The sequence below is a fragment of the Onychomys torridus genome, chromosome 19 (genome assembly GCF_903995425.1).
Source record: "Onychomys torridus chromosome 19, mOncTor1.1, whole genome shotgun sequence".
Classification (NCBI taxonomy): domain Eukaryota; kingdom Metazoa; phylum Chordata; class Mammalia; order Rodentia; family Cricetidae; genus Onychomys; species Onychomys torridus.
The window spans coordinates 46863828-46878621 of NC_050461.1; the positions used below are offsets into that span (position 1 = coordinate 46863828).

The window sequence follows — 14794 nt, forward strand, 5'->3', positions numbered from 1 at the left end:
CCACATGGTTAGATTTTGGTGAGTAACAGTTCCCTCTCTCTCCCTCCCCCCCCCCCCCCCACCAGTTATAAGGACAATGGGAGAAGTCAATCACATACAAGCCAGGAAGAACAAATCATTCTGGCATACAGGGCTTGATCTTCCTAACCTCTAGAACTGTGAGACACATGCTTTGTGATTTAAGTCGCCCAGTCAGTAATTTTTTTTGTTATGGCAGCCTGAACAGTGAAGACAGGGGCAAAGATTAAAAACTAAGACCAAAACAAAAACTAACAAACAAAAAACACCTTCAAGTTTAGATATAGTCATTTTTAACTTTTTGTATCACTTTTTCCAGATTAAATTTTTTTTCTCTAACATAAAACATGAGCCTTTCTTCTCTGTTGCATATGTTGGCACAGTGCTATTAAAATAATAATAATAATACTTCAGGGCAGTGCCTCATACATATGCAGTTGAAAATGCACTTGGACAGCCTCGTTCTGGACACTTTCTTTCAGGACATCAGAATCAATATTTATAAATCTGTTCTTTTAAAAGTGAGCTCTCTGGGCACTTGCTGGCTTCAGGCAGGTTGAAGACACTCCCAGAGAACAGTTAAACAGGAGAAGGGCCAAATGCCTTTTTAACCACTACCAGCAAGATCTTAGCACATTACAGTGCTTAACGTATTCCATGGTGATTAACATCTGAGACTATATTGAGCATGGATTGGAGCAGGACCAAACTCACATGCGTGAGACTGTGAACTTTGCTCCTTTGCGAAGTCGTCACGGAGTTTGAGAGTTTGTACTTTGCTCCTTTCCTGGCACACCTCCCTCTTCTTGCTTCCAATCCCAGCATTCCCTGCTTCCATCTGTTTGTATAAATGCCAGTGTGGGAGTGTGCTGACCTTCCGGGTCAGACTTCAGACCATGTTTCTCCTCACTCCAGTGTTGGTGGCAGTTGTCTGCATCTTGGTGGTATGGGTCTTTAAAAATGCCGATAGAAGCCTGGAGAGAGAGAAAGGCGCGGCTCGAGCTCGCCCCTGGGTGGATGAAGACTTGAAAGATGGCACTGACCTCCTTCAAGAGGAAGAAGGTAACAACCTGTTGCAGCACCAGGGATTCACCCCATGTGTAATGTGTAAATTGATGCCAGGACTACAGAAAGCAAGCCATGTAGTCAGACCCTCACTCCTGTTGTGAAAGCAGAATAGTGTGTCACAAAGATGGGTCCTTTCTCAGGTCACTCGGTGGTACCAGTCCCTTCTCAGTCCAAAGCCATGGAGGCCTAGGTCTCTCCCAGCTCAGGTCCTCCTCTAGCCAATACAGTCTCTCTCTCTCTCTGGGGAGGTTGGGGTATTGTATAGAGTGGCAGTGAGCATGGCCAGGTTTTGATCGGGAATGTTGAAACTGAGAAAGTGGCATGTCTAGGGATTAGCTGCTTTTTAATGTGCCAGGCCCTGTGGGTCAGAGACAAGAACAGTCTCCGTGCTCAGCAAGATAAAAGTCCATCCGAGAATGAGATAACACAAGGCAAGTGGCAAACACCGTGGAACTAGAAAAGGTGTTTAGGGAAGACTTAGGGGCCTGTTGGGGCTTCGGGAAAGGACAACGCTGACCAGGAGGGTGAACAGGAGTGAGCAGCAGGGAAGGGGTATGTCAGAGGAGCAGAAAGCCTACACCTATGGTCTAATGCTTGGGAGAGATTCCAAGAAGATGGGAGGATGGGATGCGTTGTTGTGCAATGGTGTTACATCCTGAGAAGTCTGTGCCAAGTTAAGAATACTGTGAATTGAAAATGCACTTGATACATGTTTGATCTAGCCTGCCAAACTCCACAGCTCAGCCAGCCCCCAGTGAGCATGCTCAGAAGCTTAGAGTGAGGCAAGCCATCTAATACAGCATCGACCTCACAATCAAACCCTGAGTCTCACGAGGTTTGTCGAATGCTCCACTGAAAGTGAAACACAGGATGGTTGGATGGTTGTGGTTTTTGTGACGTTGTAAAGTTCAAAACTTCTAAGTCAGACAATGTAAATAGGGGACCGTCTGGTCCCACTTGGAAAGCACTTCCTTTAACACAAATGCCTGCTTTAAGCTTTGGTGAAGAATGGGGGGATGGTGGGAGGGCGGTGGATGCCCGAGTTACAGTGAAGAGCATCAGGTTTTAGCTATTGCAGAAGACAGAGCGAGTGGTTCAGACTCTGCCATCAATGGATGGGGGAGGAGGATCCAGTTTAGGGGGCTGATGTGAAGGTGCCCTGGATTTAAGATATTCGAGATGTTTGGTGAGAGATTCTGGCCAGAATGGTACCTCTTTGAGGCGGCGCCCAGAGGTTGGAGAACTAATGATTTCACCAGGTGGTTCCTATGACTAAGACTGAAGGCAGATACCCAAAGATAAGAGGAATGTGGTGGAGAGATGTACTATAGAAAGATGACATGAGCAAAGAGACTTAGGGACCACAGCACACTCACACATAGCACAGCGGAGCCAGCTGGTGCCATGTCATAGGTGGAGCAGGCCACTTCATTTTCATGGTACTACAACGAGGTAGGCATTACTATTATCCCCCATCTCAGGGGACTGAGGCTCTAGGAGGGTACCACCCACCTAGGCAGGTAGGACTCTGGCAGTCTGTTTCCAGGATCCAGGTGTAGAGCTGTTTGCTGGGTAGCTGCTCCCAGCAAAGGAGGCATGAAAACAGAATTTCAGAGATTGTTTTTTCTCCCTTCCAAGGCTGCATACCTAGGAGCAGTCAGAAGTTCAAGGGCAGAGAGAAGAGGCACTGTTTGTTTTTAGAGGTCCCAGCTAACTCTCCACTGCAGTCTCTGCAGGAGTTTGATGAGTTCCTAGGTTGGACCCTCTGTGCTGTCTAGGTCCCCATTCCCCAGACAGACTGGGAGAGTCACTCAGGACAATCCCACCACTTGTGATGAGGTCTCTGTTTGCATTGGTCAGAGACAACAGCTGGCATTGGGAAGCTTCACACAGCTCCTCGCTTCACATCAGGAGAGCTGCGTTGGACTTGGGAGTCAGCTGTGTTCCCAGGCTGCCTATAGCTTGGGCAAATATGCCTACTGGGTCTTAAAGGTTGGTAACATCATTGAACAATCCAGGGAGCATTCCACGCATCAGTTCCTGGACAGCTTCCTCACCACAAGGTTTTCTGAATCCACTTTACATGGTTGGAAAGTGTGACTGTTGAGGAAGGTGTGTATGGACACCTGGCAGTGCTCAGGATTGTTTAGAACTGATTGATAGCTATGTGTGTGTGTGTGTGTGTGTGTGTGTGTGTGTGTGTGTGTGTGTGTGTGTGATGATTAATAGCTAGCTATTTGTGATGACTCTCCATCACAACTATTTCCTTCTGACTCAGTGGTTCTCAACCTTTCTAATGCTGTGACCCTTTAATACAGTTCCTCAGGTTATGGTGAACTCCCAACCATAAAATTAAATTCATAACTGTAATTTTGCTACTGGCTATGTGTGTGCCTGTGTGTTTCTGTACACACACACACACACACACACACACACACACACAGAGGCATGTGTGTGCCATATCATGCATGTATGTAAGTCAGAAACAAACTGGGGAGTTGGTTCTCCCTTCCTACCATCCAGGCCCATGGGACTGAACCCTAAAGGCCTTTAGATACACTTCATAGGCCTGCCTTTTGGTATTCTCTCCACTCTGTTTTCTTCCCACCCTACCCAAGCCACTATAACCCTGAAACTTATTTCTTTCTTTGCTTTGCTTCATGGTCCTAAATGAACTGGGTCTGGTTTTTCTTGATCTTTCTTCTATGATTTTGTCTTTTGCTCTTTGTCCTAGATGTGTTTTTTTTTTTTTTCTGACGAATCATCCGCTTATCTTTTATTTAGGCAATTTAATCTGTTTTTCAGAACTTCTATTTTTCATCTCTCTATGCCACATTTATTCTTCCTTCAGTAATACTCTAGAGATTTATATCAGTCTATCTCACTTCCTTCTCTAAGTACAGTGTCATAACTGTTTGCTCTTTTGAGCCTGTGACTTCTTGGCACATTGGGACACATGACTTTAGTGTCAAACGTTGATTTTACTAATTTTGGCTCAAGATATTCTATCTCCCTCACCACCGTGTGCAGAATCGCATCGGTGAATTCCTGGGAATTTTCCCTAAAATTCTTCACATATTGTCATTTGCTGCTGTTAGACAACTGGGGTGTTAGAGGAAAGGCACACCAAAATGCCACAGGCCCCTGAAAGGTGACGGACGTCTTTGCAATCCACACTGTCCCAAAGGATGTAACTGAGGGTCTGGGCTGATTCAACTGTGTGTGCACTGTGAGCTCTGCTTTTGGTCGTTCTTCATGCCCGAGGATCAGAAAACGGACACCGGACCTGTAGGAATTGGCAGATCAAGCAGGAAAGACGCCTCTGCACACACCTCTCTAGATGCATATTCCCCCTTCATTTTTCACTTGGGAATTTCTTATATGTTGTCAGCCTAATGCTCTGACAAAGACAAAAGCCACCTTCTTTGGTGACCCGAATGGGAGACTGTATCAAATAACCTCCTCTGCCACCTAACAGAGACTTCCATTTGTTATTTTTTGTAGACAAAAATCTCCTTTACTTTGATTTATAACAGGTCTAGAATTTGAAGGATGGCCATGATCAGTGTTCAAAATTCTATAGATTTTTTTTCTGCTTTTTATAAAATTCGGTTGGTTGTTTTGCCATCATATAACCATATAACTTTTATAACTTCATATAACTTTCCTGGAACTTTATTCCCTTCCTTCCAGTGACCTTATGACTAGGGAGGTAGCCGAATTTGCTGGGCTTCTGTCTCTTCTCTGTAGACGCCGATGACTGGCAAGAATCTGAGGAGAGTGTGGAGCACATCCCGTTCTCTCACACCCGGTACCCAGAGCAGGAAATGAAGACGAGATCTCAGGAATTCTATGAACTCCTCAACAAGAGACGCTCGGTCAGGTTTATCAGCAGCGAGCCAGTCCCTATGGAAGTCATCGATAACGTCATCAAAGCAGCAGGTTGGTAATGCGCATGCCGAGGCTTGGAGGATGTCAGCTCCCCGGATGCTGTGACGGTGTTGGAAGAATACTGAAGTCCAAGCATGTGGACAGAGCAGGAGTGGTGTGTTCATTGATGAAGGCTTTCTCACTGTCAGTGACAGCCAGAAATGTGTGGGTTTTTACTTGCTACATTTTGCCTCTTATTTATTTGTTTGTTTAGAAAACAGATATGATGACCGTTTAAAACTTCTAAAGCATTGTATGAAATTTTGTTTAAAACTAAAAATTCTTAGTAGGTTAGTACACATTGCAGGAGAAACACCTCTCTCCTCATTGAAACAGGCCCCACCCTCCACACGCAAGTCACATTTGTATGTTTATCTTCCAGGAAACAAACTTTGGGACATTCTAGTACATAATTGGCTGAGCTAGCAACATAGTAAGGTTTCCTTCTGTGGATTTCTAAAGGAAACCGGAGCAAGATAAATTCACTTTAAATGTAAATTCACGTTGCACTAAGGGAGAAAACTAAGAACCATGATGCCACACACTCTTCTGTGACTGGCTTTACTGATATCTCCTCCCATCTAAGCCACATTTAAGTTTGTGAGTTAGGGGCTAGAGAGATGGCTCAGAGGTTAAGAGCATTGATTGTTTGTTCTTCCAGAGGTCCTGAGTTCAATTCCCAGCACCACATGGTGGCTCACAACCATCTATAAAGAGATTTGGTGCCCTCTTCTGGCCTGCAAGCATACAAGCAGATAGAACACTGTATATGTAATAAATTAAGTTTATGAGTACCGCTTGTTACATACCCACTGAGATCCATCTCTGAATCAAGAATATTTTGTTCCCACCAAGAATCCAAATGCCTTAGATAGTTGTATCCTTTACCTAAGTGGCAACAATCAATAACCTCCAACGTGTGCGTGCGTGCGTGCGTGCATGCGTGCACTGGCTCTCAACCTTCCTAATGCTGTGACCCTTTAATACAATTCCTCATGTTGTGGTGACCCCCAACCATAAAATCATTTTCATTGCTATTCATAACTGCAATTTTGCTACTGCTGTGAATCATAATGTAGATAGATACCTGACATGCAGGCTATCTGATATGTGACCCCCAACCCACAGGATGAGAATCACTGTTCTATAGCTTTTTGACACAAGGTTATATTTGAACTTGTGATCTTCCTGCCTCAGCCTCCCAAGTGCTGGATGGGATGACAGGCACACATCACCACAACACCTGCTATTGTATTTCCTCTTAATGAACGGTTTTCCACTTCTCTTCAGTCTTACATTGATCTTAATTCAATGGGCAATAGGAACAGCTCCAAGTGGGGCCCACACTGAGCCCTGGACCTTTGTGGTGGTGAAGGACCCCGACGTGAAGCATAAGATCCGAGAGATTATTGAGGAGGAGGAAGAGATAAATTACATGAAGAGGATGGGAGACCGATGGGTCACAGACCTGAAGAAACTGAGGTACAGAACTAGTGTAACTAGGGATACTTGGTTTAACAGAGTATAAAATTACCACTGTGGGCCCTGGGTCTGTGGGATTTAAATTAGTTTTATTAATTATCTTATTTTGATGATGTATTAACTTTATATTAATGTGGCTCAGTGTGGTATTTGAGTGCATGCATACAGGCTGCATGGGTCATGTTTCTGTTTTCTGTTGTTTCTTCACTTTATTTTAAAGTGGTTATGCAAAGTCAAACCTGGCCTCTGCAAAGGCTCTGACCCAAATAATTGTTTCTCTTAATTATTTTTTAAATGTTTAAAGATTTATTTTATATTTTAAATTATGATTATGCATGTGCATGTGGAGGGGTATGTATGTGCAGGTTCCCACAGAAGTCAGAGGTATGGGGTCCCCTGGAGCTGGAGTCACAGGAGCTTCGAAGCTGCCTGATGTGGCTGCTGGAACTTGGGTCCCCTAGATTAGCAGAAAGAGCTCTTAACTGCTCAGCCATCTCTCTAGCCCAGAAATCACTTCCTAGTTGAAACTTAAGAATTACTTCACTTTCCACCAATCTAGAACATAAGATTGCAACATGCTTTTTAAGATCTTGCATAAAGAAAACCGTGTTTTGTTTTTAAGGGCAAGCTTAATAGATCAGTGCCATCAAATAGACGTTAGGACTGTGGGCTCCTCCCTGCAAAAGAAAACAGAGTGGAAATCAGGGTGATGGGGGCAAGGTGGTTGGGGCCCTCACCTCTCAGAAGGCCCTAAAAGAGGCAAGCCCAAGTGCTCAGCTCTTGAAGTACAGAGAGGCCTAATACCTCTGTCTTCCCAAAGTGGGCCTACTGTGACAAGTTCTATCACCTGATACCCCACAGTGACAGGGGACTGAGAAGAATGGGGGGATCACAAGCTTGGAGATGAGGTGGGACTGCTAGCCCAGGAATAAGAGCAAGAACAAGGAGACATAGACCTCTTGGCCCTGTTATTATCACGAGAGGACAATTTTCCCTATGATGTTTTATACTGTATCGGAACTGATGTATTATGGAGTGCATACCTTCATACCATGCTCTCAGATAAGTGTGGGGTATTAACAATGAAACTATAACTCTTATTGTGTATTCCTGGGAAGAAATGGACAAGGAAAAGTCATTTTGAGTTCCTCTGCATTTAGTGAAATACTAGACCTTCAGGAATTGTCACCCCTCTTGCTTCCTGTCACTAAGACAGAATTATTCTCTCATCTGTGCCCATTGTTCTCACACACACCTTCCATATATCTAAAATGGCTACCACTCATCATTTTAATTATTAGTTTACTTTTCTTCTCATTTTATAGACTTTTTTGTTTATAAATTCATAATGCAAATCAAACACCTCTTGAGTCTATAATTAAGTTACAGAGTTGCTTAACCAACAATAAGTATATAGAGACACACATGCACAGACATACACACACTCACACAGATGCGTGCACACACACACACACACACACCCCTCCAGAAGTCAAGGAGGCCCAGGTTTAAAAGTCTCTCATTATATGTCCAGAACTATAGTAGTGTACGTTAGGTGACTGAAGACACAATAGTGAAAATGATGGCGCCAATGGGAGCTGGGAAGGTAGCTCAGGAGGCAGGAGCACTTGTGGGGCAAGCACGAGGACCTGAGTTTGCATCCCTAGCATCCATGTTAAAAGCTGGCAGTGTGGGCTGTAGAGATGACGCAGAGGTTGAAAGCTTGTATTGCTCTTCTAGACGTCCAATTCTTAGCACCTGAATCTGCGCCTCACAACTACCTTCACTCCAGCTCCAGGGCATCTGACACCTGTGGCTTTTTTAGGCACCTGTACTGAAGTGTACAAACCCACATATGGACACATGCACACAGCGCACACACACACACACACACACACACACACACACACACACACACACACACAATTTAAATAATAATATAAACAATGTTCTTAAAAAGCTAGGAATGGCTGAGCACACCTGCCACTCCAGTGTTATGTGGGGTGGGGGGCAGAGACAGGAGGATGACTGGGACTTGTTGCCTGCCAGCCTAGTTCTAGCTTCGGTGAGAGATACTGTCTCGAGGGAATAAGATGGAGGGCGAGAGAGCAGGTGGCTTGATGTCCTCCTCTGATCTCCACATGTGTACATGGGCATGTGACAAGTACACACCTCATACACGTGCATATACCACATACATATGTGCCACAGGTGCACACACACACACACACACACACACACACACACACACACACTGAACAGCAAATGCACAATGTATCCAGTCATCCTTTTCAGCTGCCTTTGAAGCCCATAGCTGGTATTTTCAATATGTAATGTGGGTCCAACTTACCTTTCCAACTTCACCATTCCAGGCTTGGGGAGCCTCTTACCCAGATTTGAAAATGCCAACTCTCCCTCTCAGAAGTTCTTGCACTTTGTAGCTTTTTATTGGCTCTTATATGTCTTAATGAATCAATATAAAATTGAATTAACCAAGACTAAATAGTTGATAAGGTATACTTAGGTAAAGTAAATATAAAAATGTTTTTTAATGATCAAATTATTGCCTAAGGATATAGGCAAGCTGCTTAATCATCCTCAAATCTTTTTAAAATTTGTATTATTTACCTTTACTACTCTATACATATTTTAGGCACTTTAATCAGGTCTGGAGAAAGGACTAGGTGGTTAAGAGCACTTGCTACTCTTACAGAGGACCTGAGTTTGGTTCCCAGCACCCACACGGCAGCTCACAGTGTCTGTAACTCTGGTCCCAGGGGATCCAATGTCCTCTTTTGGCTTTTCTGGGACCTAGGCCAGGTATGCACATAGTATACATGCACTCATACCCAGGGAATAAAAATAAATACTTTTAAAGTTAAAGTTAATCATTATGAATATGATCAGACTCTTAAATCATGAAAGCGTCAAAGACATAATACCATTTACAAAGCTGAATGCAGCCTGGGGCACAGGCACAGCCTCTTGGCAGCATTCAGCTCCCTCTGTGCACACAGAGGACAACTGCTGGGTCTGCTCGTGGCCTGAGGGCAGCATGTGTCATCGGTGACTGCTGAATGCCAGAAATCTGAGAGTCCAGACAGTGATTAAAAGGGATCCTCTTATGTCGGCATTTCTGTGATTTCATAGCGTGACTCTTGTATTAGTAAAAGCCACTTTCCGATATTAGCCTCCCTCACCCCCAAGATGACCATGAAAGATGGGGAGCGCAGGAGCAGGCTTTACACAGTGAGAATGTAGCCAGCTACCCTGGCTCCAGAGTTGATCTAACTGATTCACGTTCTCCCTCTTTGTGAGGTGGGAAAAGTACTAATGAATGGGGCTGAGCTGGCTGAATGGGGGAGAAGATCCTTGAAAGTGATGACTTGCGAACAGCAGAGGAATATACATGTCTCGTGTGTTGTAAGTCGGTGAAGCATAGCTAGGCTGAACCATAAAAATGAACAGTGACCACCTCCTGATAATTAGTTACATGTTCTATCCCATGGGGAAAAGGCAGAGGTTTGGACTAGATGGGTCTATGGGCCTATAGCGCTCCATTCAGCTTCTGTTCTAGAAGGAAGTTTCAGCACAGATGTAGGGGGCAGGGTAAGGAAATCCAGGAAGGTACATTTGGAGTTGGAAAACAAAGTTTTCAAGCTATCATTGACATTCACATGAATGGCCACTGGTTCCCTCAGAAGCCACGGCCTCTTCCCACAGCTAGGCTCCCTTCCTGTCCTGCCATCTATCAGTTCCGGTTGCCACCGCTGCGGTCTCCTCTACTCCTGGTTCGGGAACTCTTACCTCCTCAGTCAGTCCTCCCCAACCTGGCCTTCTTTTGACTACCCTTCTGCCTGGGCCACGGCCACGGCCACGGCCAAGCCTATGGTTCTACTCTCTCTAGGCTGACTTTGTCGTTGGTATTTCAAATATCACTTTTGGTGATATCCTTCTCACTCACACAACCCACGTTGCTGAAGTGGATCTGATCACATGGTGCTTCTTCTCAGCAGCATGGGGTAAACCCTCCATCACCTACCGAATGAGGGCCAGGACCTTGCAGAATCTGCGTGTACCTACCAGCCCACCCATGTCCTGGCATGCCCTCTATCCTGCAGGTTTCAGGAAGATTCCTGGCCTGCCAGACATCCTCTTTCCTTACTGGCTGTATGCATCCATTCATTCTTCCTGGGGCCCTTTCTCCAGTTCTCCTTCCTCATCTTCATGGACCAACTGAAGTCCTTTTTTGTGGCTTCCAATGTTCTGTTTAACATCAACACTTTGCTTTCAGCATGCTCCAATGAACTTATTATCTAATTCTTTTTTGTTGTTTGGTTGGCTGGTTGGATTTTTTTGTTTTTTTGAGACAGGGTTTCTCTGTGTCGTTTTGGTGCCTCTCCTGGATCTCGCTCAAACTCACAGAGATCTACCTGGCTCTTCCTCCGGAGTTCTGGGATTAAAGGCATGCGCCACCACCGCCCAGCCTATCTAATTCTTTAGTAATGCTCAGCAAGCTTCACTCTGCTGAGGATCAGCTTGGTGATCTAAGGTTATAGGATCTTTGTCTCTTTCAACATTGTGCATGCTTTGCCATGCTGGGCCACACTAATATATGTTTATCAACTTCATTAGCCTTATTACAAAAAAAAAAGATAAATGTGGCAAAAAAATTAAAAATCCAGGCTTTTTCAGTTTAAATAGAAAAGACAAGTACATGTGGATTTAACAACTGCAGATAAGCTAAGGTAGTTTTTAAAAAGGGAGGAGAAAAAAAAACCTCAAAAATTCAGAGTGAATATTCTCCCGGGCATTCTCTCTCCCCATCCCTCCAGAACCAACTGGATTAAGGAGTACCTGGACACCGCCCCGGTGCTGATTCTCGTCTTCAAACAAGTCCACGGTTTTGCTGCAAATGGGAAGAAAAAGGTCCACTACTACAATGAGATCAGCGTGTCCATCGCCTGTGGCCTCCTGCTGGCTGCACTGCAGGTATGTTGCCCACCTGCAGGCCCAAGGCAGACAAGGGCACCTAGAGTGGCATTGGCATAGTGGTTCTCAACCTTCCTAATGTTCGACCCTCTAACCCAGTTCCTCATGTCATACTGACCCCCAACCATTATTCTTGTTGCCACTTCATAACTGTGATTTTGCTACTATTATGAATCATAATGCAAATATCAGTGTTTTCCAATGGTTGGGAGGGTCATGACCCACAGGCTGAAAAACCACTGCTTTAGCAGGACATTTCAGCCAAGTTCCCAATTAGGGGTCATTTGAGAATTGTTTATTTAAAGCTGAGTTCCTAGAAAAGGTAACTGATTGACAACAAACCCTGGAAACCTGGATCGGTGGGTATCAGGGTTCTCTCTGGAAATTCACTTGTAGTATTTCAGGGTCGGAAAAGCTGTGGTGTTTGTTGTCTTCCAGAGATAGCATGCATGTTGGGGGTTGGAGCAGTCATATGAGAAGAAAGCCAGAGTCCAAAAGTCTCAGAGATTCACCCCCCTCAAATACGTACCGCCCCTTTTCTAGGCTGGTGGGATGACGAAACAGCCACCGGACTCTTCACTCCTTCCTGGAGAGGTTTACTGGGCTGTGTTGTGTCAGAAAGAGGGCCATGTGCTTCCAAACTGCTTTTCTGCAGAGGCACCAGAGCAACGCAAGTGTGAAACGGGGCAGAGCTGAGTTCTGCCTCTTAGGCCCTGTGCCGTCTTTGGGAGACACTGGGGATTAGAGAGCTCATAAACAGTTCATCTGGTGGAGACTTGGTGAGATTCAGGGGAGGGATGACTGAGAGATGCTAAACATACAAATTAATGCAGCACCTAATATTGTAGGTGAGAATGGTCCTGCTTTGAAGGAAGGGTCAATTATATGTGTTACGTGTAGATGAGGTTCCTCGTCATCTCCGAGAAAGACGTGGCTTATGTCTAACACCTTACAACATATGGCTGTGGCTGCTTCTCAAACCATCCTGAAGAGCCTGGCTATCGCTTTCCCTCATGACACTCTAGGCAGATAAATGAAGGTGTCTTGGGCCAGTGTCAGACCATAGGGCACTGCAGTCGATTTAGGCTTTAGGAGAAGCACAGGGAGCCCGGTGTCAGCCCCTTTCCCACAGTGCCCTTGGCCTCTGAAAAGGGCTGGCCATTTTTGGTTGAGCCTGTTACTTTCTAGTTTCTGAGAATTCCAAGGTCGTTTATGACTGAGAGCAGAGAGAGACTGTTCCTGGAACCTGATCCCCAGCACAGCGGCTCGATGGGATGGGGTTGCCACGCATGAAGTCAGGGGCAGCTCCTGGCCTTCCCCCTGGCTGAGGCTTCAAAGTGGCCATGTGACTGGGGAAGCATGGGTAAGAGGAGGACCAGCTGGGGAGGGGCCTAGAGAGCACTGTATGTTTGTACAGATGTGTGTGTCTCTGATTTGCCAGCACGTGTCACCATGCCTTGGTTTTTGATTATTTTAGGTTGAGCCCAGGTCCTCATGCTTGCAAGGCAAGTTCTTCAGTGATGCAGTGATCTCCCTAGGCATTATATGCTTCTTATGGATGAAGATATGCGATGATGTGTATAAGGCCTCAGGAGAGCCTGTACTAATTCACTCCAGAGCCTTATAGATATATATGGGTTCAGATGTTAAGTATCATGACTATTAATAACAAGTTATAGTCAGATGGGTAACTGGAATTCCGAAAAGAACATCTGTCGGGAAAATCATAGTGGACTTAGACCGTGGACAGTGCCATTGGAGGTCATTGCTCTTGTTGTGGTCAGATACAAGGTACAGACCCGATCCGAGCTTATCTTTGTCCTTCTGTTAGGATAGCTCCGTTCTTCAAGGTTGTTTCCATAAAATAACCATTCCTGTTGCTCAAGCATCATGAGAAAATAAGATGTTATTTTTCCAGATGTCTCCTGATGCTTGTCTAGAGAGGCAGCAGGTGGAGGAACACAGACAAGGTTCACCATGCTTTACCTGAGCTGGCAGCCTCTTTGCCACCCAACTTCAGCAAAACATGAAATGCGTAGGCATAGAAAAGACGAGAATGGCCTCAGGCTGGAGAAAGAGCTGTACTGTTACCCGACATTAAAACGCTGGTTTTTTTTTTTTCTCTCTCTCTCTCTCTCTTGTTTCAGAATGCCGGGCTAGTGACAGTCACTACCACTCCCCTCAACTGTGGCCCTCGTCTGAGGGTGCTCCTGGGCCGCCCCTCACATGAGAAGCTGCTGGTGCTGCTTCCTGTGGGGTACCCCAGCAGAGAGGCCACCGTGCCTGACCTCAAGAGGAAAGCTCTGGACCAGATCATGGTGACAGTATAGTCAGACACCCTCTGCTGGGATGATGCTTGCTTCTCTCCTCCTGGGTCTGCTGGCTTCGCTCACTTTCTGAGTCAGGTCTCCTTTGCAAACTGGTGCACAGGGAAGGCGTTTCTCATGTCATATCTTTCTGCACTCTCTAGAACTTTCCATCCAGTAAGTGCTGTTTTTGTTGAGCTGTTTTAGTGAACATGTGGGGTAAGAGGTCAAGAAGCAGGCACGCCTTAACTCCTTTACAAGATTATAAGTGACTTTTTCATTTACTTAAAAAAGTAATACAGAGAAGTCACATTAGATAATTTACTATAGTTCCAAGAGTTACCTCTGCAATGGTTTTTAGCTTAAATGTTGACTAACCAAATGGTCTTTCGGTCCTCTGCTTTCTGGTGGCTTTGAGACTATGAATATGCCATGGAGCCCTATTCTGCCATTGGACTTCATGAAGAATCTGCTAATCTTGAATGAATAACCATTAAAGTCCCTAAATTATGGTACTCACAGAACCAGGGAGGCATGTCTGCATGCCATGATCTAGCTTGGGACAAGTATGTGTCCCTGGGGCTTTGCTGAAATGAGGTTTCTTGTAATTCTACTGTGGCATTAGTAGAGTCTTGTGGGTGGGAATGGGAACCAATTGCTGTACATCTTATTGTTGTATTGGACAAAGTTGCTCTGAGTTCCAAATATCAGAATAATAAACATACTTTGTTGTCACAGTATAAATAAGCACACACACCCACACACACCACCTTTTTCTAAGGTCTGGAAATAGAGCTTAAAAGTTTCCTTGGTGCTGTTTTCATCTGTTCTACTGAGTAAAACTGAGGTGCAAAAAGGACCTTGTCCCCTTTATAGGCTCCCTCCTATCCCCCACACAGGGGAACTGGGCATGAGATGGGGAGGGAAGAGGGTCCCCAGTGTGACTGTTCAAGTACACAGCCACCACAGAGGATGAAGAAAGTCAAGGTTCCACAGGA

The 14794-nt window shown here is 45.1% G+C and overlaps 1 protein-coding gene across 1 annotated transcript; it reads left to right on the forward strand.

Moving 5' to 3' along the window:
- Nucleotides 1-914: 914 nt before the first annotated feature.
- Nucleotides 915-13820, forward strand: Iyd (iodotyrosine deiodinase). Its single transcript, XM_036168519.1, has 5 exons — nucleotides 915-1080; nucleotides 4837-5028; nucleotides 6339-6498; nucleotides 11334-11490; nucleotides 13638-13820. Exons 1-5 carry the CDS (start codon nucleotides 915-917, stop codon nucleotides 13818-13820), a joined length of 858 nt encoding a protein of 285 aa, XP_036024412.1.
- The last annotated feature ends 974 nt before the right edge of the window (nucleotides 13821-14794 follow it).